Source organism: Sinohyriopsis cumingii, chromosome 2 (assembly GCF_028554795.1).
Source record: "Sinohyriopsis cumingii isolate HCF-2022 chromosome 2, ASM2855479v2, whole genome shotgun sequence".
Taxonomy (NCBI): domain Eukaryota; kingdom Metazoa; phylum Mollusca; class Bivalvia; order Unionida; family Unionidae; genus Sinohyriopsis; species Sinohyriopsis cumingii.
Genome location: NC_142962.1, coordinates 23,648,134 through 23,675,910, shown reverse-complemented (window position 1 = coordinate 23,675,910; position 27,777 = coordinate 23,648,134). Strand labels below are relative to the sequence as shown.

The 27,777-nt window shown below is 35.1% G+C and overlaps 1 protein-coding gene across 1 annotated transcript; it reads right to left on the bottom strand.

Moving 5' to 3' along the window:
* LOC149804472 (prostaglandin reductase 2-like) lies at nucleotides 1-27,772 on the bottom strand. Its single transcript, XM_089940686.1, has 8 exons — nucleotides 27,630-27,772; nucleotides 18,097-18,218; nucleotides 17,115-17,324; nucleotides 13,354-13,524; nucleotides 11,423-11,632; nucleotides 4,851-4,972; nucleotides 1,075-1,162; nucleotides 1-148 (listed from the first exon to the last, which is right to left on the bottom strand). The coding sequence occupies exons 1-8, from the start codon at nucleotides 27,673-27,675 to the stop codon at nucleotides 44-46; spliced, it is 1,074 nt and encodes a 357-aa protein (XP_089796812.1). The 5' UTR covers nucleotides 27,676-27,772; the 3' UTR covers nucleotides 1-43.
* Between the last annotated feature and the right edge of the window lie 5 nt (nucleotides 27,773-27,777).

The following is a 27,777-nucleotide window of genomic DNA, read 5'->3' as shown; positions in this document are numbered from 1 at the left end:
GATAGTATAATGCATTTAATTCACATATGATCTTTGTCACACATCAATCAGAGACATGAATAATCTGTTTTCCTATATTTCCTCCTCTCATCATGGATACAAAAGCCCTGCCTGCCTCCTGTAAACCCTCAGCCACTGTCTCCTTCACCTGTTAAAAGAGCACACAACTCTTTGTAATAACACTTTTTAACATTTCTCAATACATGATGGTTTTGGCACACTGAATTTCAAAACAAAAAGAAAAGACAACATATTTTGTCAATTTGTAGTCTGAAACAGCAACATATTCTGTGTGGTTATACTCAACCTATTCTGTGTGGGTATACTCAGCCTATTCTGTGTGGGTATACTCAACATATTCTGTGTGGGTATACTCAACCTATTCTGTGTGAGTATACTCAACCTATTCTGGGGCCCCGAGTGGCCGAGTGGTCTAAAGCGCTCACCGTTCTGGATCACTGCCATCTCACCTCTGGCTGTGTGGGTTTGAGTCCAAGGCTCGGCTAATGTGGGTATGTGGGACAGCCTGCCAGTAGCTTCTTGTGGGTCGGTGGTTCTTCCCTGGATTTGCCAGGGTTCTTCCTCCACCAGTTATACTGGCCGCCATGTATAGCCTATCTTGTGCTGAAAAATGGCGTTAAACCCTAGAACAACAACAACAACAACCTATTCTGTGTGGGTATACTCAACATATTCTGTGTGGTTAAACTCAAACTATTTTAACTCCCATCTTTTTCAATTCTGCACATTTTGTTGCTGTCAGATGACTCTAGCATATGACTTTCTCCAAAAAAATAAATACAAATTCCTATTTACCTCATACAACAACCACATACATACTGTTTAAATCAATAGTCTTGCACCCATGGAATGGTTTTAAATCAGTGGAGTACAAGACAGTAGAAGATTTTTTTAAAATTTAATTTTTATATATGGGTGTCCTAAACACTGTGTGTGTGTGTGTGTGTGTGTGTCTGTGTGTGTGTGTGTGTGTGGTAATGATAACTTGATAACTGTTGGAAAAAGAAAATCGACCAAAGATGATTAGAATAACTGCTGGCATGATTGAATTACCTTTAATTTTCCTTGTGACAACCACTGAGTAAGTTTACTGATCCCTGATTCAAACTGGTCTTGGTAACTGAGGACTAGAAATCTATCTCTGAAAGTAGAAGATACATATAAATTCAAATATAATATACATAGTTCAGTACCTATGAATTAGAATGTATAGTACTATGAAACACTATACACAGTACAGTGCCAAGGTTAGAGTTAGAGTAGTCAATACTATGAAATAGTGTGAATTCATTTATTTTCATCGGTTGCAATTTTCATTACTTCAATTTGGGGATGGGGTTCTATTGTCTCCATAGATGGATCACAGGCTTTCCATCTTTCAATTTGTAACATATTAAATAATAGTCAACTAAGAGAACAACATGTTCATCTTGTATAAAACATGATGTATTGGTGGTTCTGTTGGAAGAGCACTGGACTTGCAATTCGGGGCTTGCGGGTTCAATACTCACCCAGGCAAGCCCATGTCAACTGCCTCTGTGTGAACTTTGGAAAGCCACTTAGCACCCAGTTTTTGATATTATGTAGTCAATATTGTGTTTACCATGAAAACCACCCAATGAACCAACCAACCTTAAACTGAAGTTATCTTATCTCTTTAATTCTCTTGCTATAGTTGGTGATGGTGGGCACCCTACCATCAGTGAACTGTGGGGATTTGTAGAGCTATGGTAATGTCAACTATAGTACCTTATATGCTAGTGAGAGAAATATGATCATGGAAGTGGTTAATGGTGATCTAAATTCAAACAAATTAACAAATGCTTATCAGGGTGACTACTTTTCTGGAAAAATCTATGTCTCTCAGTAGGTCTAGATAATGCATCTTATTTTCAAATTTTTGGATTCAACTTATTGTTGTTTTGAGTTTAATGCCATTTTTAGTTTTACGTGACAGTCAGTATATTTGCTGATGGAGTCCACTGCATTTCCTCTACATGGCTACATGATCATGCAATCCACTGCATTTCCTCTACAAGGCACTAAGATCATGCTATTCAGTGCATTTCCTCAAAGCGTATCCAAGATCATGCTCTCCACTGTATTGGCTCTACATGGTTCCAAGATCATGCTATCCACTGTATCTGGTTATAAGATATTGCTATTCATTACATTTCCTCAAAACATCCCCATGATCATGCTATCCACTGTATCTGGTTATAAGATATTGCTATTCATTACATTTCCTCAAAACATCCCCATGATCATGCTATCCACTGTATCTGGTTATAAGATATTGCTATTCATTACATTTCCTCAAAACATCCCCATGATCATGCTATCCACTGTATCTGGTTATAAGATATTGCTATTCATTACATTTCCTCAAAACATCCCCATGATCATGCTATCCACTGTATCTGGTTATAAGATATTGCTATTCATTACATTTCCTCAAAACATCCCCATGATCATGCTATCCACTGTATCTGGTTATAAGATATTGCTGTTCATTACATTTCCTCAAAACATCCCCAAGATCATGCTGTCCACTGCATTTATTTAAAGCATCTCAAAGATCATTCTAGCCAATGCATTTCCTTTATGTGGCTGATCACATTATCCACTGCATCATCTTATCACTGCATTGCTCATTGCATCTCCAAGATCATAATGGTAACGACATTTCCTCTACATGGCTCCAACATCATACTATTTGCTGCATTTTCTTAAAGCATCTCCAAGATAATGCTATCCACTGCATATCCTAAAAGTTTTTCCAAGATCATGCTGTCATCTGTATTTCCTTAAAGTAATTCCAAGATCAGGCCAGCCATATTTCCTCTATATTTCTACAAGATGCCATCAAAAGCATGGCTACACGATCATGCTATCCATAGCATTTCTTCAAAGCATCTCCAAGATCATGCAATCCACTGCATTTCCTCTACATGGCTACACGATCACGCAATCCACTGCATTTCCTCTACATGGCACTAAGAACATGCTATTCAGTGCATTTCCTCAAAGCATATCCAAGATCATGATATCCACTGTGTTTCCTCTCCATGGCTCCAAGATCATGCTCTCCACTGTATTGACTCTATCTGGTTACAAGATATTGCTATTAGTTTCATTTCCTCAGAACATCCCCAAGATTATGATATCTGCTTTTTCTCAAATTATCTCTTAAGCTCAAATTATCAGCTCCATGTTCATACTGTCCTATGAATCTCCTCAAGCATCTCCAAAGTCAGGCTATTCATTGCATTTCCTCCACGTTGCTACAAGATCATGCTATCCACTACATTTTCCCCAAGCATCTTGAAGATCATGCAATCCTCTGTATTTCCTCTACTAAGCTGTAAAACCATTATCTCCACTACATTCCCTCAAAGCATGTCCAATATCAGGCTAACCACTACATTTAATCTATGCAGCTCCAAGATTATGTTATCCAATGTATTTTGTATACAAAGTCCCAAGATCAAGCTATCCACTGCATTTCCTCTCCATGGCTACAGAATTATTCTATCCACCATATTCCCTCAAGGCATCTCCAAGATCATGCTATCTGCTGTATCCATGTAGACATTTATATACAAGAACTATTATCAGTACACAGCTACATGGTTTTTCTATCCACTTCATTTCCTCAAAGCATCTCTTGAGCATGATGACCACCACATTTCCTCATAGAATCTCTAATATCATACCATGCATTGCATCTCCAATATCAGGCTATCCACTGCATTTAATCAAAGTGGCTCCAAAATCATTTGATCCACCACATTCCATCAAAGCATCTTCAAGGTCATGCTACTCACTGTATTATCTACTATATTTCCTCAAAGCATCTCTAGGATCATGCTGTCAGCTACAGTTCCTCAGTGCATCTCTGGGATCATGCTGTCCACTACATTTGGGAGAACTCACCAGTTATTATGTACATTTGAGAGAGTGACATATGTAAGGTGAAGTTGTTTGCATTTGAAACATGCATAGTGGAGAGAATGTTGGCATACTTCTATGCTGTTTTGATGTAATATGGCCAACATTTCTTTGGATATTGTACTTTTGGAAATTGTAAATGATCTTAGCACACTGCTAACTAAAATGACTGCTCCTGTATCCTCCAAAAATCAGCCTGAATTTGTCTGAAGTACACTATCCTTAGCAGCTATTAAAATAGGGAAAATGATTTTGCCAGACTAGAAAATACCAGCTTCTGAAAGTGCAATGAATGAATTACCATATATATAAAATGTAAAAAAAATTATTGGCTCTTTTTTTTGTAATATTTACTTCTTAAGTTCAGGAAGTGAAAATGACTAAGTGGAATTAGCACTTTTTTGAGATGTACAAATCTGGAGTAAGGCCAAGCTGTATACTGTATAATCCATATTACACCCGTCAATCATACACCAAAATAAAGGGAATTAAAGGTTCTTTGAACAATACCTAAGATATACAAAGTCTTTGTTTAAACAGCCAGTATAACCAGTGAGGAAACCCAGGGAAATTCTTTTTCTTAAAAATTCTAACCCTATGCAAAATATGAAACTGTAGAGTGCCACCTTTCCTCAAAGTGTCTCTAATATCATACCATGCAATGCATTCCTTGGAGTTTCTAATACTTCCATGACAGTTACAAAAGGCTAGAAAAATCCTAAACTTTTCTTTTTGCTGCAAATGGAAATTAAAACTGAACAGAAATCAAAATTTTTCTTTCAGTCTTACTTAACCATTAAAGTTTTAATCATTCTGGGCTGCTGGATATAGTACTTCCAGCCCATTTTCTGTCTGACATAATCTATTTCAATTCTCACCTGGTAATGTTTCTCTCAAGCAGAATCTGTTGGATATTCTTTGATAGGGGTGGGGGATATGGCAGGTCTGTATTGTACACTGATATCTGACCACACAGAATCACATGGGAATCAGGTGCCATCTATAGTCCAAATGTAATTAAAAAGTTTGTAAAAGATGATGGAACATTTAATAATATTTTAATTTTAAACATAAAAATATCACTTATTTAAAATTAAATCTAAACTCAGACAATTGTAATTTACATAGAAAACATAAAAATTAATGATTATAATATGTGAACCGCAACTGAGCCAATCACACAGATGTTATGATGCAAATATGGACAACTTAAATTAATGAAACAAGGAAGATTGAATAACACTGAAATTTTATGATTGCAGTACTTAGGATAAACATTTTTAGAATACTGAATGCTTTTCTGTGGTTGACTGAAAACAGTCTACCGATCTATTACTGACATTTCAACCAAATGGAAGCTGCTATAGTGTTTACTGGAGGTATAATGTCTCATTATTGGTAAAAAAGAAAGACAATTTTATATTAGGTGTCTTTAATAGACAAATGAAAGTACAGTATTCCCTCAATGTAACAACCTCACGTTTAAGAGTTCTTTGATTTTGCAAATATTACTGTGACCTGTATACAGTGGTCCCTCTCTTTTATGGCCACCCCTTCTGCACTGAAAAAGTGGTCTTATAATACGGGTGGCCTTCCCAGAGAGGGACTACATTTTTTAAGAAAAGAATATGTAACGTACGTAGTAAGAAAGCTACATACTTCAAAGTATTTAATATCTTCATTGAACATCTTCGTTTAAAAGTAACATCAATTATTAAAGGGTTCTTCTTGTTATAATAATAGACTTATTTCAACTAAATATACATTAATAGTTCTTATTCTTGGCATAAGTGTGCGAGCAGGTATTGTTGTCATGCACATCGCAAAACCATTCAAAAACATCATTTAAATTTTGGTACATACATAATTCTTTTTCCATTTGCTCCATTTTCCCACTGCTGCTGAATAACCTCCTTATTGGTTACGATGTGTTTATTCGAGTCTTTTCAACATAAAATTGTTTTAGTCGAGTCTTTTCTACAAAAAAATGTTCAGTAAGTCCCCTATCCCCACCTCAAACTGATATCATCGAGTAGAATAACCGATTTTCTTCTAAAATAATAGTTTCCATTTATCTGATGACATGTTAATGTTTGGTAATGATTTATTCAGATGTTGCTAACTGTATGCGATTTAATTATGCAGATAAAACTTTTGTCAAGTGGATAAAATGCCTTTTTCATAAAGGAAGTGATAACTGTGTTGTCACATGATTTTTCAGTCTTTGTCTGGTACCTGATTTGTTCAAGGTTAATTTTGTGGTGTGTGTGTGTGTGTGTGTGGTAATGCACAAATCTATTTTTAGCCTATGCTGACCCTGTTATGATCTTGACAATTACATCTGGTTGTAGGCCTAATCATCAAATAGAAGAACTCGACAGATGTGTGACACCCAAAACTCTATCATAACATTGTTGAGCCCATTCCTGTAAATGTCGGCTTTCATAGACAATAATATAATATTAATCTTAGTGTTACATTACTTTAGTCAACCCTTCTTTCAGTAATGGAAACTTGACATTGGGAGACATGTCTCGATGATAGAGATAATCTGATTACTTACCTTACATCACGATATGAATTAATTATTGGTTCTAGATACATTTGAAGACAAATGTGGCCGCTCATGAGGGGAACATTTTCCGTTTTTGTACTAATATGCTGGCCACTGGTTGCATTAGAGGGGTGGCCATTCTTGAGGGGTACTTTTGAATACAAACTCTTTGGCGCCAAGGGATTCTGGTTGTAAGAAGTGGGTGACCGCTGGTCGGCGGGCCCTTCAAGAGAGGGACTACTGTATCATCTTTGCCATCCAAGGGTCATTAATCCACTCCATTCCACATCAACCCTTTGTATAAGTAGCCTGCTGAAATTGTGTTTTGACCAAATGTCCTCTTAAAGGTGAAAAGGCCAGTAGCAAGCTAAATCCACTGACCAATGAGAGGGCTTGTTAAAGATGAAAGTCTAGTAGCAAGCTAAATCCACTGACCAATGAGGGGGTTTGTTAAAGATGAAAGTCTACTAGAAAGCTAAATCCACTGACCAATGAAGGGGCTTGTTAAAGATGAAAGTCTAGTAGGAAGCTAAATCCACTGATCAATGAGGGGGCTTGTTAAAGATGAAAGTCTAGTAGGAAGCTAAATCCAATGACAAGTGAGGGGATTTGTTAAGGATGAAAAGGCCATGAGAAAGCTAAATCCACTGAACAATGATGGGGCTAGCTGCACATTTTGGTATTAAATATAATGACTTCCATGATATACATATGGCATGAACTGTCAAATGAGTTTGTTACACATCATGGGTACTAAATGTGATGACTTCCATGATGACCACATACCTTGAACTGGAAAAAGTAAATAGTGTAGCAAATTATATCTAAGGATACTTACCTGATCACATTAATGTCACAAAATGAACTCCACAACCTCTTGAATCCAGCTCTCTCAGACTGATGCGAATGTGTCTTTCTCATTCACACAACATATAAAATCAATGAGAAGAAACCACTCCTTTCCATCTCAGAGTGGCTACTTGTATATCTGATGCTGACGGATTTAAACACCAATGAGGATGCTTACATTATGGAGACACACCAATGAGGATGCTTACATTATGGAGACACACCAATGAGGATGCTTACATTATGGAGACACACCAATGAGGATGCTTGATTTATGGAAAAGTGTGGAAAGGCCCAAAAGTAATGTGAATGGTAACTTTTCTCACAGAAACATAACTTATTAAAAACTTAACTTTATCTATCAATTACATTCTCCATAACTTTATGTATCAATTACATTCTCCATAACTTTATCACTTACATTCTCCTTAACTTTATCTATCAATTACATTCTCCATAACATTATCAATTACATTCTCCATAACTATCAACTACATTCTCCATAACTTTATCTATCAATTACATTCTCCATAACTTTATCTATCAACTACATTCTGCATAACTTTATCTATCAATTACATTCTCCATAACTTTATCAACTTGATCAATTACATTCTCCATAACTTTATCTATCAATTACATTCTTCATAACTTTACCTATCAATTACATTCTCCATAACTTTATTTATAAACTACATTCTCCATAACTTTATCTATCAATTACATTCTCTATAACTTTATCAATTACATTCTCTGTAACCTTATCTATCAATGACATTCTCCATAACCTTATCTATCAATTAAATTCTCCATAACTTTATTTATCAATTAATTCTCCATAACTTTATCAATCAACTACATTCTCCATAACTTTATCTATCAACTACATTCTCCATAACTTTATCTATCAACTACATTCTCCATAAATTTATCTATCAACTACATTCTCTATAACTTTATCTATCAATTACATTCTCCATACCTTTATTTATCAATTACATTCTCCATAAATTTATCTATCAATTACATTCTCTATAACTGTATCTATCAATTACATTCTCCATAACTTTATCAACTACATTCTCCATAACTTTATCTATCAACTACATTCTCTATAACTTATCTATCAACTACAAGCTCCATAACTTTATTTATCAATTACAATCTCCATAACTTTATCTATCAATTACATTCTCTACAACTTTATCAATTACATTCTCCATAACTTATCTGTCAATAACAATCTTCAATCACATCGACAGCAAAAAATTGGTAACAGGAGGTGAAAATGCATGAGCATCAAACATTTAATGTAGGTATCCTTTGAAAGAAACATGGCTGGAGTCAATATATGAAGGATAAACACTTTCTATATCATGATGGTAGCATAATCGATGGTCACAACGAATTAATCACATTTTCTTACTAAAATAAATTCAGGGTCAATCAAGCAACATCTCTAAACCCATGCTTGTGAGGAGGCTGTTCTGGCATTCACTGGATCTGGTGGTCATCTGGGCCAGCACTGAACCCACTATAATAAATTCTTTTCTGTGTGAAGATAGATCTCAGAGACAGAAACTATAAGGTTGACACTGCATACCTGTCAATGGCATCAGTAATGCCATTCAGATCAAAATGTTGCATATGAATACAAGACTTGCTGAGATCCCTTGAATTTCAAGATGCATATCTGCTCTTGTTAGACATTAATGTATGCCACCCAGCATATCACCACTTCAGCCAAGACACCAAGGTTTATGGGATTATATTGTCTTTCCTAACCTTTACAAGAAGAAAGTGACATTGTCAGATGACATGACTATTTTCTCTGTATTTCAAATAGTGACTGAGAGCAGAAACCAAGATTTTTATTGTTGCCTCTCTTGGTGTATCATCTGAGAGTGAGAAAGCAAATGACACTTTCTGGTTGCCCGCAGAAGGTTACTTGTTCTAGGCTATGAAACCTGGTTGTGTCATTTTGACCATGGAAGCATTCAATCTGAATCTGAATTGGTTTTAATTCAAGTATAGGAAAAGAGCATGCAATTCATTCACACTTCATACTAAAGTAAGAGATATCAGAAAACATGCTTGTAAGATAGCAGCTTCAGAAAGGTTCTGGCTAAAACTCAAACTTGTCTGAGTTGAGCCATGTCAAAACTCATGAAAGATTCTGCTAGGGAAACAAGTTGGCCAGCAGTCTGACAGGTCCTTGTCATGCCCCAAATTCCTTCTACCATGTCTGAATGTGTCAGAAATCATACAAATTGGTAGTCATAGAATGGTGCACATCATTGTTAAGTTGGTTGAGTCTGTCTGAGTATTAGTCACTGAATGCCCTGTTAAGTTAGCAGTGACCATCAGAGTATTGGTCATAGAATGGAGCACTGCCTTGTTAATGACATTGGTGATCAAAGCAATATATTCCCAGGCATGATTGCTCTCCACCGTTTTTTGGCAACTCGAAAAATGGTTATATCAAATTTGGAAAATGTAGCCACAAATATTCTGAATGAGCTTTGAGGTGGTATGAAACACACTCGTGTCAACCATATAGTACAGCTGGTTAGTCATATTCACTGCTGTAATGTTTTTTGGAAGCTTGTTAGTACAGTGTCCAGAAATTGTCATATATCAGTTTCACAAAAAAGTCAAAGGTAGTTTTCTTTCATAGAAAAATTACTTTAGAATTCCCTGGATCATTGATTTTTTGTTTTGACAGATGGTCTGAAATTTCCTTTTTTTCTGACAGATGGTCTGAAATTTCCTTTATAACTGACAGATGATATGAAATTTCCTTTATTTCTGCTGACTTCAGCAATAGGCAGAAGGATGGGCTGCCTAGATTGATGGGGGGGGATACTCCAAATTATTTATGGATTGTTCCTCCAAATCTGCTGATGTAATTGTTCCCATCAGCATTGTATGGCTAGTTTTGAATGGAGGGTGGAATCATCATGATGCCCTCATTATGTTTGCAATCGATGCCATCATATTGTTCATGATGAGACTTTCATAACACTGTAGGCCAGATACTTTCTGACCAAGATGTAGTTAATGGGAGGAAGTGGGTAAGAGTTTCTTCCATTTATATGATATACAGACAGAAAAGGAAAATTTCCATCTTTCTAGGAAGGTTGGATTTTGGAGCTACCAATCTTATTTTCCTTATGTTAATGTGATTGGGAAATGTATTCAAAGGAGAAATGTCAAAAATTTACGATACCATGTGTGACTTACCAGTTGATAAAACTGAAGTCTTCAAACTGCAAAAATATATATTAATATCAATGGAATTTCACGCCTAAGGTTCCCAATACTTTGCAAAAACCTTAATTAACAATACTGTACTAAACCTTATGATCAACAGGAATATAAAACACTGTTCTTGGATAATGAGAGCTAATGTGGTGCAGTGTTATTTGTACCACATCGAAAGCTTAAACTGGTAAATATCCGGTGTACTGGTAGCCCTATGTGTTAGTAAAAGCTGATACTTTGAGAGACCTTCTTCCCATTGTCTATATTATCTCTAGGAGGGAAAGACAACAAATTTTAGCTTTCCAGAAGGACCCAATTCATGAGTTAATAGAATTTAGTTTCTAATGTTGGTGTGTTTGGAGAATGTCTTTAATGGAGTAAGAGACACAAGACATGTACTCTCATCTATGGAGGTCCCTAAAATTCCACCTATTAGATACACAAATTTGATTGGTTTCTTTTAGCTTCATCCAGTCAGAAAGCAAAGCAGTTAATACTGTTATAGCAAACTATATATGGCAAGGCTGAATGGCTGATCTTGTAGAATGAAGTGGATCAACAAACCTTGGTTACCAGAAATGACTTATATGTACATCACATCTAAATTTAAGTCTCATTTTCTTTATTTGACAAAATAATCCATGATAATCATCCTATCTACTAAGTTAATGACATTTAAAAAAATCTTAATCATTAATTTCCTCAGGTGTATTTTGCATGGATGTCAGAGGGGAATTTTACCAATTTAAAAGTTTATATATTAAGATCACTGCATTACCTTACCTGTTGTATCACACTGTCACTTATTTCTCCACCCACATTGTCAAAATACACATGGATACCATCAGGGCATGTTTCCTTCAACCTCCGTGCCACAGTCTCTTTTCTGTAATTGATGGCATGGTCAAAGCCCCAGTACTCTGTGAGTACTTTACCCTTCTCATCACTACCACACAGCCCAACCACTCTGCTGCAGCCCTCTAAATGACCTATCTGAAACCGAAAACATTTCAATTGTACTATGCTTTAAGAATCTTTGTCTAACTAAGAAACATTGATAGACAGACAGACACTGCAAGTACTTTCAAATTCTTGCAACTACACAACCCAACCCTCAGTTCAAAGAGTGTTGGGTTCATAATCAAAGGGTCCCAAGTTTGACACCCACTCAGGTCAGTCTGGACTGGCTGCCTCAGTCATTCTTTCAGAAGGCACTTGTATAGCCAATAATGTGTTAAACATGTCCTTAAAACCAACAATAACTTTAATCTTAATAAAGTCATAATCATACAATACTTAGGATTTTCTTAACTTTGGTGCCTGAACTAATTTGCCTAATTTCAAAAGCTTTGATGTACTCCAGGTATCCAATTTAATGTCAATCTGATCTTGATCTATCTTTATATAATTGTAATCTCTATGACAACAAATTGTTCCTCTGCATAAGGTGGTTGGTTTGGGTAGGAACCTGAGGTTCAGAATTGAGAATCAGAATGGACTTGGTCCTAAAGCCCCTATGTTGTGGACATAAACTGTATCTATTGCAAACAAGAAATGGGATCACTTCATTTTCATGGAAAACCAGAAGCTGTATGTCTTGTGTATAGGAAAAGGAATCACTTCATTTTCATGGAAATTAAAAGCTGAATAGCTTGCATACAGGAAATGGGATCACTTCATCTTCATGGAAAACTAGCCAGATAAGTAAACCGATCAATTACTGATTAATATTCAATCATTTATCTGTAAGATATTTGCCAAAATTGGGACTAATTTTCAAACAGTCTGAAGTCTTAAGTCTTAAACAGTTGGAATGGTACATAAGCAAACTTGAGAAAATCAATAACAGAATTTACAACTGATTAATTGGTAATTTCCCTGAAAGTGATCAATGAATGACGAAATCAGAAAATCAGAGTAGCAACAGGATTGATATACCCAATCAAAAGAAAGTCTATTCCATTCTTTTCAAAGTACTCTTCACTGACATTTTACAAGCTGGCCTCTTTTTATCTCTATGCCCTTTAAAAGCAATACAACTTATCAATCCATATAAACATGTACAATCTTTCAACTCCTCCTACACTTAAAGCTAACCACACGTAACCTGGATTAATGATAGTGCTATGGGTTTAAATTGTGCCAACACATTTGAGCTTTTATCATTCCTTGGGGTCGGGCTAGAGGTTGTTTCTGCACAAATTTCAAATAACTCTAGAGCTTTATGTCTTGTATAGCGTGATCAATGGCCCAGGTGTCAATATCTGACTAGGATTCCTGGGTTGTGTCCTGAAGTTTCCCTACTCTGAGGGAAATTAACTCCTTTGTTATAACACAGAAGCTATTTCGATCCCAACCAATGACCACACATACACTTACTGGGCATGAAAAAATAAATTTATACAAGCAGTGGTCCATTGCTTTGCCCATGTACTTACCCTTGGGTCATAACTTTGAAACTTTCAAGATCCCATCCTGTAAATACACAGACTCTTATTGCACATGATAAAATCAAATACACATACCAAAATAACTTTTGCCTCGAAGGCAGGGACAAGGATACAGGGCCTTATGCTCAAAGGTATGTGTTTTAGAAACAGAATTTATTAAAATCATATTTTACAACGTGTTTGAAAATTATTCTGCCTTGGACCGCATTTGTAAAGTGGCTACTTATTCCATAGATAGACATGACTGCGCTCAATACATCCCACCTGTCCAGCCAATGACCCAGTAGCTCCAGCTGCCCCACTGACCACTAATGTCTGATTGGCTCCAGGCTTAATGTGACCTTTAACCTTTATTCCAAGATATGCTGTCAATCCAGTAAGGCCGAGGTAAGAGAGTGCTAAAGATGGGTGGTCTCCAACCAATGCTCTGTTGAGCTAGATAATAAAAAAAATATCTGTATTTACTATAGTAAAAGCCATACAGGTCATGTACACACATTTACCCATCTTAAATAAAAATTGTTGTTACTAAATTTGATACTAATTTTATTTAAACAAAGTTCATTCAGTTTTCATTACTAAATGCTCTGCACCTTAACTGTCATCAAGAAATTTTCAGACAAGAATTATCAACCACTATGGACTTTTACAATGGTGGCCTGCTACTAAACTGAGTCAAGAACAAAGCATACTGAGTCTAATCATCACAATATAAGGCAGTATGAATTTAAAGGTATGTAGAATCAAATTCTACAAAATTACACCCATTACTGAAATAGTCGGCATTGAAAATGACTTATACTAAAGTACATATTACACATTTGTCATGTCTGGACATAAAGTAAAGATCAATCAAATACTACCCTATTTGAACGGCCTGTAAGATAATACTTTTTTATCAGAAAATCTCAGCTTCGTCTTACACTTCAAATTGAATTATACACCACTCCCTCGATAACTCGCACCCTTATAACTCACGAGCCCACTTATAATGCGGGGTTAGGCATGGATCCCATTTTTTAAACCAGAAAATACCCCAAAAATCGATCCCTATTTGTTGAACTTAAAGAAAATCATGATCGAAACTGGTAATGGAAACTATGATGTATCATTCGTTTTATCGTCGGTAGATAGGACCTGGAAATTTTAATCAACATTATGAAATATTAAATTTAAAAATAGGTCATATAATTTTTTATATTTTCTTTCCAAGCAACATTCCTAGTACACAGCAATTCATGATATGTAAGGAAATTTTGATCAATGAAAAAGTCAATTACACTGATTGGAGGATGTACTTAAATAAATAAATACAAATTAAATAAAAATTTACCTATTGAAATTTGTGTTCTAGTTCTATCTTTTAATTCCTTTTAAGTGTAATTGTCATAAATGCAATGTGTCCTCTTGTAATTAAACGTAAAATGCATCAATCCACCATAACAGCTATGTCCGCGAGCATTTCTCTGAGAACCTAATTAAGTGCCGACCGTGTTTTGATAACTGACTTCTGGAAGTATTTGTTGCATTGTTGCACTGAATTAAAAGCTGGCCTCCTTTGTATTATCATGATAATTATGTCTTTTGAATCAAATAAAAGAGGTGGAATAAAAGAAAAGTTAAAAGGTACGAAAATCCTACAAACTTAAAATCTAGTGACCCTGATCGTATGCCGGGTGAATTCACTTCATTTGATCAATTAAACACATATAAATGTTAATGTGTATGTAACATAAACTACCTTAAATTAACTGACTCTTTCATAACTGTGATCAAAGATAACAAAGCAGCCAAACAAAATGAATACTTCGTAGATATGGACCATTGTAGGCAATAGAGTTTCCAAGAATTCTTGAACTGGCACTTAGAGATATCCTCAGGGATGATAAGAAGGTTCATTATTACTTCCAATGAAATCAAGACATCAATATTGTACTAATTGAACAATACAAAAATTGAGTTTCGACATAGACAATTGTCTCTTGAAATAAATGTAATGTGTTTTTGAAAAAAAGGAATCTTGTTTGGTGGTGTATAACAGTTAGTTTAGTTCCCTGCTCTGTGGACTCCCGATTTGGCAGCATAATATTAAACGCCATTACGGGAACCAGACTCATCAAGAAAACAAAAAGCAGTGATGTAATACAGATTTGTTCACGCATATGTGATGGTTGTCGAAACTAGCCGGAACAATCTTTCATATGTTGGACATTTTGAAAATAAATGTTTTTTTAAAGAATAACTAACAACTTCATTAGAAACAGTGCATTATTAAAAATTATTATCGACGTGATTGTAAAATGAGGATTCAGTCAATAAACAGCCCAGTTCTCTAATGACACTCCCCCACCATGTTTTTCTTGATGTCAAAGCGATTTCTTTCAATTTTTGGAGGTCCCTCAGTAACTCACACCTCGCTTATAATGCAGTCTATGTTTGTGGACCCTGTTGTGCACAAGTTATCGAGGAAGAGGTGTATATGGATTATGTCATCATAACAGCTTTATCATATTTTTCACATGGAAAATAATTCTTCAAAAGTACGAAAAATAATGTGTACAAAATATTTTATTCTGGGGAAGAGATCATGTATGAAAAAAATATAGGATCCCACACTGATTATTTTAAACAATTACATGATCGTTAGTATTAAAAATTAACATATATCAGATGTAATTGCGCTAAAGCAGCATGCACCAGTATTGTACATTGTTTGTAATATATGTTGTTTAAATTTGATTACATATATGTGCGCTAGAATTTACAAATTATAAAACGAATAACCAGGACAAAGACATATTCCATCACAATCTTCTTCTTGCACCTAAAGATCAATAAAACTTATGCCCCATTGAGAGAGACACACACAGAGAGAAATAGAGGTCTTTACGATTGTAAATCCGTATTGTTCACTTACTTGATGACTGATCTTACTCATGTACAAGTGCAGTACCATATTTCATTATCAATTATTATCACTAGGTAAGCAATTCTTTCTAGTTTTTGTTGTCACATCCATTATATAAGAATCACATGGCTTCGTCGTGGTATTTACATGCTAATTAAATATGTTACAGCTGTATTCAGTCATTTCAAGCTACACCTGCCTCAGGTCAAGATCTGGCAGACCAGTAAGGCTACTAATAGGGAAATGAGGCTACCCATGGGTATTATGAATACCCTACCATATAATGAAAGGAAATGCCAGGTGGTTACTCTTGTTAATTTCTCAGCCAGTGACATCTTTTGAACTTGCTGATGGAACTGACAACAACTTAAAGTAACATCTTGCATGAGCAAAGATCAAAAAACAATTGACACCTAAGTACAGCAAGAGTACATGCACTTAAGAAAAGAATCTTATTTGTTGGGAATGGAGAGGGCATTATACTTGCAAAGAATAGCATAGACAGCATGCAAAATGGTTATTCTTGGTATTTAACATAAATGGAGTCTATATGGCTATAACTATTGTGTATATTTAAACCCTGAAGGAGTATGGTATGTATTTTCAGTTTACATTTACTGTTTCATTTATTAATGGTTTCTCTCTTTGACAAAAGCTTCACCTAAATGGGGGCAATAAGGAAAAAAAAACACACAACGAGCTGAAATCTCTCTCTCTCTCCATCTCTCTCTTTCTAATATATGAGACCATATTTTATTTTGATCATGAGGTGCAAGAAGAAAAATGCAATTAAATACATATGCATCCCTCTCTATGTATCTCTCTTTGCCAAAAAAAACTGTGGAAAAACCATTTTAGCATTAATGATGCAATTTCCTTATTGCTGGTAATTGAAAATAGCATAAAGTGATACTTTTAATATTTATGAAACTGGAAGTTATTATAGTTTAATTCCAAACAGCATTGCGAGTTTTATCCTATTTGTAACTCACAAAATTTTCAAGTCAGCATCATTATATGTAGCTGAAAGTACATAATACATTTAAAATACTTTGTGTGAAACAAATTAGCTAGTTTTAGTTACATTTAATGATCCTGACCGGAATCATGTATATACCTTCTGGAGTTGAATGAGACCATCATCAGGTTTACACAGAAAGAACAATTTCCAGGGAAAATTCATCTGTATTTCCACCAAGTCACTGGCTATGTAGTGGGGATGGGAACTTTTCAGAATCCTTCCTATTCCTCCTAATCCTAGAATGGTTTCTCCTAGTTGCCATGCTTGCATGTAATGGACCCCAGTGTCTTCATTCATGCGACATCTCTGTAACGTAATAAGAAGCAAGTGTAACAGGTAAAACTGATGATAACCATTCCACCTATCTAACTGTTATCAATGACTGAATCAAGTTCATCTAGTCTAATAAGCAAACCCTTGTCTAGACATATCCTGGAAGGTAAAACAACAAATCTAATTCACAATCATGTTAACTTAATACATTGTATCATGTATATCAAATACTAAAAAGGGCAAGAATATTATACGTTATGTAAACATTTATACTGCACATACCCAGGATAACTTGTATATTTCAACTTATGACCAGACAGAAATATAACAACTTTTGAGCATTATTTTGAGGCTGAAGGTGGAATTGCAAGACATTCAAAGGTGTATGGGATGTACAAATGCACAGCTGGCAGAATTAACAAATTTCAAAGGTGTATGGGATGTACAAATACACAGCTGGCAGAATTAACAAATCCAGACTCAGTGGTTTATTACATCTGACTGAAAACAATTATGTAATCATGAAGACTTTATACTGAAGATATGCTAAAAATTAGTGGAGAAACAGAAATGTGAAGTTTCTTTGAGATATGTGATAACAATAATACTTCTATAATGTTGAAAACTTGCAGAGTTGAGTTATCTGGTTATCCTGTATTTGTAACATTATCCACCTCAGCACTACTGTCAAGCATCCAAATTAAAGGTCAAAGGTTGGTGTTAAGCACTAAGGTGTCTGAACAGATGCATTGACACTGATCAGTGTGTCGGTTCAATTGATACACACAGATGTGTAGACACTAACCAGTGCAGGGTCAACTGATAAATACAGAGTCTGAATCAGGACTTCTCCATCCTCCAAAGTCTCTTTTGCTGCAGGACAGTCCTCATACCTAAAGTTGCTCTCTACTGGCTCACTGTTCACATCTACAGTACAAAAGTGATGAATACAAATTATTAAATTACATTCATGTTTCATAAAATCATTTCAATTACCAGAACAGCTGTCAACTCATGAGCCAGCTGATTATGTTACTGAAATAACAACTGGCAACTTGTGTACCAGTCTGATTATGTAAATGACATAAGGACACACGGTACTAATTATACGGAAGAACTGTGAACCAGTCTAGAAATGGGTGAAGAAATGATAGAGTATTTACAGGTTTGGTGGTCCATAATTGGTTAATAATGAAAATTAAAATTTTAGGAAAAATATCTTTTGAGAGCTTGTCCTATATGTAATGTAAAAAAAATATTGACAAATTTCTACTGATGCAATTTTAGCATTTTTACAGGCTTGACTCAGGAGTACTCAATACTGAAAGTAGCACCTGATTCATTTGATGCAGAATCAATAACACGTGTTTCATGCACATGTATGTAAACAAATTGCCGCGGGTCGTATGGTGTTCTCCACACATAAGCTTGCACCAAGGTTAGATGTGCACGAAAAATTATAGGTGTCATTATCAGCACCCATAAATTTTAAGTTATTGAATTTTGAATATGACAGTGTTTCCATATGTTTACCATTGGAGTGGAATTAGTACCGTGAGTCCTATATGCGACCTATACCATAATAGGAGTTTGTTGTTTCCATGGTTACCACGTGCATCCAGGGTATCAATTTGGTGGTTTTTACATATGACAGTGATAATGGAGTCTTTTTATCATGGTTTGCATGTGATTTTGGAGAAAAATTCTATACAAAAGACAGATGGGGATGGTTTTATACACTGGAGAGTGGAAGTATATAGCTCAGGCCATAGGGAAAAGAGCACAGTATGGCCTGATGGCAGAATTTCATATGATGGTACCCATAGATTGGCCTGTATGGTTAAATACCATTTAACACATGCAATAATTCCCCAAAATGGGGTGGGGTGGGGTAGATTTTATATGTAAGCCACTTATGTCACAATCACTTATGTATCAGTACTGATCATTTAACTTTAGAGACACACTCAGCAGATCAAAGCAGAGAACATTGTAAAAATAAGGACTGTGCACAAAACTGCACATGCTGCATTGCCTCAACCTGTAAATTGAATTATTATATGTCGAGTCACATTGAATATCAATTATACCGGTCTTATTTCTTATCCTAGAATTAAACTCCTTGACACCTATTCCATGTTCAGCATGTTTCTCATATTGGTACATTACATTTTTGGGCAAACAGTATTGGAACTTTTCTGCATTCCTTTTGTTGAGGGAGCAGGGAGGGACATTTTCACTTAAAATAATAGTTTTCAACCCTTCATTCCCAACATAAGTCTGCAAAAGTCCTATCTGTATTGCATTCTTTACACAGGCAGTTTTTCTTCCCCAACCTCCCTTCATACAGTTGAAACATTCTTGATGTATAACTGCATGGTGAACATACTGCTCTCTCCCACCAAACCAGATCTCTTTTTTCTTCATGTACCAAGTCCCATGATAGAAAACCTTTATACTCAGGGTGTTGCAACTTGTGGTCTCAGAACACATTATTCCAAATCTCAGCATTTGATTACTGCGTGCACTAAGTGATATGGGTTTTCTTCACCATATATGTTGTTGTGAATAAATGAAAACAAGCTTCATGTCAGAAATATGGTTTCATATTTGAAACAAAAGCTATTTATTAAACCTACATTGCTCTGTTCTTACCATCAAGTAATAGTAAGGAATCATTTAGCTGTAAATTAGAGCTTGCTATTTGGTTTGCCAATTCAAGGTGTATTACCTCCCCTTTGACTGTAATTGAGTGATTGCAATGTTTGCTTTGTTTCTCTTTTGTTCAATAATGTATGCATTTTTTCAGCTTTATATTAAAAAGTAAGTAATTTAACACTGCTTATAGTGGAAAGTAGCCACAGTAATGATTTTGAGACTTTTTCTTAACTTTTTATGAGCTTTGGGTAAATGTAGGTATATGTTTATGTATTAGACAACTTCAATATGCAATTCAATTCTATTACTTAAATTTAACAAGTAGTGTATTCAGCGACAATTTTTATCAGTGTCTGCATATTGCATAGAGACATGAACTTGTCTTGGCATAGCAAAGTTTTTCACACATTTCTCCACCTCCAGCATACTTAATAGCTTGAGTCATAACAGTTTGTGCATACACTTTCTGTCTCCAACATCAATGTCAGCATTATAGGAACTTTGGATAGCTTTTTCAAATTTGTCTCTTGCTGTCCTTATGTAACATACCTCATGCTGATGTGTTATTTGGGTTGATACACATTCCCCCCACCCCCGTTGTGGGGAACATTACCAGGCTTGAAGAAATTACTCTGTCTATTCTTTGCTTATTCACCCTTCCCCATAGTTTTATACTAAAAAGTAGCACTATGTTATTTAATTATTCAGTATAATAAAGCTTATGGAACTCTTCCTTGGCTTTTATACCTTTTTATTAACATTTGGGGGTCATGAATCACATGTGATGATAGTTTAAATAAGTTTGGAATGTCAGCATCTCTTGATGCTTCATGGGTGTGTGTATATGTTTTAGTCACAAAAGGGCAATGGCCTCTTATCATTTTGACCTGTCATGTGGCACACTTATTTGTTTTGTTTGATTGATGTGAATAGGGATGCACTGTATCTTATTTCTCTGAGAGTCAGCAAGAAAAGAAATGCAATTTTGAAATTTAAAACATTTAAAACTTGTCTTATAGCCAGTGAGAGATGAAAATACAATGCGTCATGTAATTTGATACCCTGTGATGTCATACTTGCTGATGTCAGCATGCTTGTGTTTCTTTTGTGTAGCATGCATGCCATAGAAAGATAACATGAAGATACAAAGGCAGAAAACAATTATTTTAATAACAAGAATAAGCCATTAATAAGTACAATACAACACAGCAACATGTGATGTGGATGCAATTTAACTATAGATATTGGTATCACATAAAATGCTATTGCACTATTATCCATGCACAAGCATGGCCAATTCTTTCTTACAATTATGCTCTAATATCAAGGAGTAAAATACAACTTTTTAAAAAAAAATTAAATCTGGTTATAGGACACACGGTACTAATTATACGGAAGAACTGTGAACCAGTCTAGAAATGGGTGAAGAAATGATAGAGTATTTACAGGTTTGGTGGTCCATAATTGGTTAATAATGAAAATTAAAATTTTAGGAAAAATATCTTTTGAGAGCTTGTCCTATATGTAATGTAAAAAAAATATTGACAAATTTCTACTGATGCAATTTTAGCATTTTTACAGGCTTGACTCAGGAGTACTCAATACTGAAAGTAGCACCTGATTCATTTGATGCAGAATCAATAACACGTGTTTCATGCACATGTATGTAAACAAATTGCCGCGGGTCGTATGGTGTTCTCCACACATAAGCTTGCACCAAGGTTAGATGTGCACGAAAAATTATAGGTGTCATTATCAGCACCCATAAATTTTAAGTTATTGAATTTTGAATATGACAGTGTTTCCATATGTTTACCATTGGAGTGGAATTAGTACCGTGAGTCCATAACAGCTGTAAACTCAAGTGCCGGTCTGATTATGTTATTGACACAGCAGCTGGCAATTCATGTACCAGTCTGACTGAGTAAGTTATTGACATACACCTGGCAGTTCATGTACCAGTCTGATTGGTAGGTTATGCTGGCAATGTATGTACCAGTTTAATTATGTTATTAACACAGCAGGTGGCAATTCATGTATCAGTCTAATTATGTTACTAACATAACAGCAGATAACTTGTGTACCATTATGACTGAATATGTTATGTGATGGACAGCATCTCAAACTCAGTTTAATTTATAATAAAATTTAGTAAACTCAATGAATAAAACAATATGCCACTTGCTGCACCTGTTCATGACATATTCCAGCAAGAATATCTGGAGAAAATCCTACTGAGTGATATATAATCAAAATGGGGGTCATCAAATACAAAATCAACACATAGACAAAAATATACCAACAAAAGTTTGTAAATGAGAAGAATGTTTTCCAAGGACAAGCTAATCATCAGGAATAAAGTGAATAATTAAGAAATATGACAAAATAAATGTTAAATAAAAGTGTCAAATGAAGTCCCTCAAACACACTTGTAAAAAAAAAAGCCACAAAATTCTATAATTCCTACCTGGAATCAATATCATTATACCCAATAATCTACAAAACAAATTGAACATTCATAAACCACCAAAAGTCAAACAACATGGAAATTAATTTACCAAGATGTAATTAGCTAAATTACTCATAAACTACATAAAAAGTCAATATACTTCACACAAAATTGTCAGTTTTTTCAAAAATTGTTTCTTTGAAAAGCAAAGCTTGCACTACCTAGAAACTACACAAAACCACCAATGCTCTAAATGGTTATCAACACTGAGGGTACATGTAAGCAGCTATAAATCTAAACCTAGGCAAACCCACAGGTCCTAACAACTTACAACTTAAGTTTTTAATGAACACCACCATGAAATAACCCCAAACTTTTGTGTCATACTGAACACAACCCCTGAAATGGCTCGGTCCAAGCAGATTGGAATGATGCATATGTTACCCCTCTATATCAAACAAGGGTCAGAAAATCAAACCATAATACTGAAGACCAGTTTCACTAACCTGTATATCCTGCAAAATCCTAGAAAGATTCTGGCATCATGATTTATCTTGAGAAACATTACTGCAACAAAACAGCATGGATTCAAAAGCAATCAAATTTGTGAGACCCAGCTCATTTAGTTCACTCATTTGCCACACTCGACCTGAGTATTAATAATCTATCAGAATTTTTCAAGAACTTCAAAACAAAAAAGCAGCATCTCATTGGCAGGCTCATTGTTTCTTTCATTTAAAAGCACTTTCTTTGGAACTAAGGCAGCTCACTTAAAATAAAGAGGAGACCCAATATTAATTCTTAGGGTCTGATGTTTTTAACTCTAAAAAACACATATTACAACTATGGTAAATAACCTTTTAAATTTATCAAGAGAAACATGCAAATAAAAACAAAAAACAGATTCAAGAAAATGTACAACACAAATCTAAGGCCTTTTTCAGTGTACTCCTGCACAGTTTGGGATGCTTGGCAAAAGAACTACACTAACCAAATTAAAATGATTCATGATTCAACATATAGCTGTCAAATATATTTTAAAAACCTCTTGCAACACCTGACCATATGATAACCTGGGCTAATTTACAAAGTTCAGACAAGTTACTGTATATTATACTTTAAATTTGTATTTATAAAAAAGGTAAATTTAAAAACAAGCTAAGGGACCAGTTATTGAATTTATAAAAATAATAATAGCTAAATCCTTTATACAAGATCCTAATGATAACAATTTATTTATCTTATTATCATTATATTATTCCATGAATAATAATGAAAGTGTGTCAACAATTCAAAGTAACCTTAATAAAACGTGCTATATGTGTATCATTGATCGTAAAAAACAGTATCATTTAAGTAGTCAAGGTCATTCTGGTTGAACTAGAATTGAGTGTGTGTTTTGGATTTTTAATGTTGCTTTAATATCTCTACGATGTCTGCAGTGTGGCAGTTTATAGTGATGTTTAGAACTGGGGCATCATGCCACAGACATGTAGCATGATGTCCCACCCAGTCATATTATCCTGACACCAATCCAACCAGTCCTAACACTAACCTCTTGATGCTGAGTGCCTAGCATGGCAGATGTAATTAACATTTTTAGAAGTTTTTGGTATGACTTGGCCTGGGTTTGAGCCTGCAACCTCCCACATCCAAGGCAGATGCTCTAATCACTAGAATTGGTATAACTCATTATAATATGTTTGTCCATAAAGCTCCAATATCACTGATCTGACCTTTATTAAAGATTAACTAAAAAAGAATATAAAATGAATCAAATGAATTATAAATAATGTTAAAACAATGCTGCTAACAGTTCTTTAAAAGTAATGAGATATGTTTCTTAAACATTAATCATTTGTGTGTAATGACAAGAAGAGTGATGCACATTTAGATGCTGTGATGCTATGGAGAAATTGTTTAAGGCTAGTCATGGACTGATTTCAGATGCAGAGGTGGTTTCTCCTTTGGACAAAATCAATGAAACTGAAAGGCAACATCTGGAGAATTATGTTGATAACATTAGTGGTCATCCAAATATCACCATGGGCAATAAAGGCTGTCTTTATAATACAGCCTACTTTCTACCATTTGGCTATGAAGGCATGTCACACGAGTGTGACGTGTCAACTGACAATGTGTTCATGCTTCTCTTTTGAGACGGTTCATTTACTAGTACAGGTGCTTCAATACCAGTTGATGATACTACCAACAGTGATGTCAAAACAGAGATGGTTAATGCCAGTGAAGCTTCAATTATTAGTGCATCTCTTCAAGATGAAGACATAAACAACAATAATAACCACCACCAATGACACTGATGTAGACAAAAAACAATGATGATAACCACCACCAATGACACTGATGTAGACAAAAAACAATGATGATAACCACCACCATTGGCACTGATGTAGACAAAAAACAATGATGATAACCACCACCAATGACACTGATGTAGACAAAAAACAATGATGATAACCACCACCAATGACACTGATGTAGACAAAAAACAATGATGATAACCACCACCAATGACACTGATGTAGACAAAAAACAATGATGATAACCACCACCAATGACACTGATGTAGACAAAAAACAATGATGATAACCACCACCAATGACACTGATGTAGACAAAAGACAATGATGATAACCACCAACATTGGCACTGATGTAGACAAAAAACAATGATGATAACCACCAGTGCCTACACTAACATTAAGACATAAACAGTGATTAAATCCACCACCACTGATGCTAATGTTGATGAAGACATAAACAATAATCACCACTACTGACACTGATGTTGATAAGGCTATGGCAAACCAACTAAGCAGAAAGACACCTGTAAGCAAATCAGAGTTTTATGTCTAATGATGAATTTCATGACATTATATTAAATACAGAACAGTGGATAAGTTTGTCCATCCTGGGATAATGAAAATTAATTTTGTAGTGACAAAAGGCCTGGCCCAAAAGAATGGAAAACATGATTTCCTGGATAACTGTGGCTTGTGGGATTGAAAGTCAGCTATGGATCAGGGAACACTCTAAGGGTGTTTTTCTAAAAATTGAACAGTAAAACAAATGTTGTCATAGGTTAAGTAACCTACAGACCTTGCTCACTGCAGCCACAGCCAGCAAGTATGTTGACACCTAACAGACAGTACATGGAGGGCAAAAAAAGCCACATTACAGTCATTGTCAACATCCCAGAGTTTATGGCACATAAAAGAACTTTGCAGTAGTGGAATGATGTGGTGCCAACAGAAAGCCAAAGGTCCAAGAAAATAACCATTCGTACAGATGGATGAATCCAGTCATATTACAAGTTGGCAAAACTGATCATGTTCCCTGTATTTACCCAAATAACAGAAGAAAATTTGTCTGCATCCAGGAGAGTGAGACAAATTAGCCCCCTCTCCCAATATGTGTTTCCTATTGCATTTGTTTTAAAATTGGGGTAGGTGGGTATTTGTTTTAAACATAATATATATATATATATATATATATATATATATATATATATATATATATATATATATATATATATATATATATATATATATTGGGCAAAAGTGGCTCAGTTACATGCACAAAACAATTTCAGGAATTTTTTTTTAAATTTTGTTTTTACCCAGGGGGGAAAAGGTGCTAGGGTTGGAAATGACAGAAATAAAATAATAAAACAGGGACAGCTGATCAACTGGAAATATACATTTTTTGGTGGGGCGCATTACAGAACAAAATACATGAGAAGAAGAACTAAAAACAAGATCTAGTTTGCCAGTGCTGATGACTGCCTACTCAAGGATAACAGGCTGATTTGGACCATGCCTGATTCAAACCAGGCTTATTTGGCCCAGATTACAGGCTGATATGGACTATTTGAAATATTATCAAGCTTTGTGCGGGGTTAAAATGTGACATTTACATTTGTTTATAACATTATAATTCTCATTATTTCCCAGATAGGCTGATCAGTTCAAATAAGAGTTTAATGAACAAAACCATGACTGCAACCATACACATGATAATGTGTGTGTGTGTGTGATTTTGATTTTTAACATAGCTTTAACAATTTTTCAGTCATATTGCTATGATGTCTGCAGTGTGGCAGTTTATAGTGATGTCTAGTATTGGGGCATCATGCCAAAGACATGTAACGTGATGTCCCACGCAGTCACATTATCCTGACACCAGGCTGACCAGTCCTAACACTAACCTCTTAATGCTAAGCACCAAGCGAGGCAGCTGCTAGTACCATTTTTGTAAGTCTTTGGTATGACTCAGCTGGGGATCCAACCCATGACCTCCTGCATCTGAGGTGGATGCTCTAACCACTAGGCCACCGGAGTGGTCTGTGATAATGGAATGAAATGATGTAAGACTCTTTTCGTAGTGAGATATTTTAAAAGTAGTTCATTCACCTCTGTACAAAATTTAAATTGTTTATTTTACTGGAAAACAATAAAATCACTAACACTGAAAAAAATAATGAAATAATGACTCATGCAGTATATTTTTTAGGGTCTATATATCCTGGTCTGGGCATCTTAATGCTTCTGATTTATTTAGAATTAAGTTTTATCCCGTACTTTGTACTATGCTCAGTAACACAAATAAAATACTCTGGGGTCTTGTCAAATCACAGATTTAATCAAACATAGTATTGTACATCTATATTCTCATAATCTTGTGGCCCTCGTAATGATTAAAGAAAATTATAATGAAACAAAAATGGTGGTGTTATCTCCGTTGAAAGTAAACAGAACCTCCTGATGCCATGTTGAGTTTTAATGATACAAAAATAAAAAAATAAATAGGGGGAACTTTTGTGTACATGTGTTCAAAGAGATGTAATTCCAAAATTTACGGAATTATTGAGATTTTCAAAGACGGTGAACTATATCACATATGTTGCTTGAAAACACCGATTGGCCCAAGCAAATACTGAAATAGGGACGCGTTTTGAAAGAAACTCACTTTTGATTCAAAACGCCAAGTTGACAGTGTCTGGAACACCTGGCGACAATCATGTTAGAACTTATAAATGAACGAATGAAATGACTGCATCATTGATGCTTTCTGCTTTTAAAATCGGTAGAGGGGTACAAACAAACGGGATGTTGTGAGAATAATACTCAGTAACTGGTTTGGAATTTATGACATATACGGATAACAAGCCACTCATTTATAACTTCTTTTGTAAGTTTCATATTATCTTCACCTGGTCTGCTTATAAAAGTAATATGGGCGTTTTTGCGTCCTGTCATGTTCTACATACATGTACACGGGTATTAGCAATGCTAAAGCGTTTGTGAAAGTGATCTGCGTACTTTAAAAGCTTCGTTAATGTCAACAGTTTGTAGGCGGAG

Bases quoted from the DNA above. Each gene is read 5' to 3' on its own strand.
- LOC149804472 (XM_089940686.1), bottom strand. From the start codon at position 27,675: ATGACAGGACGCAAAAACGCCCATATTACTTTTATAAGCAGACCAG. The intron at 11,633-13,353 runs GTGGGATGTATT...TTTCGGTTTCAG, and splicing joins CTGGGTCATTGGCTGGACAG to ATAGGTCATTTAGAGGGCTG. The intron at 149-1,074 runs GTAATTCAATCA...CTCTTTTAACAG, and splicing joins TGTCACAAGGAAAATTAAAG to GTGAAGGAGACAGTGGCTGA.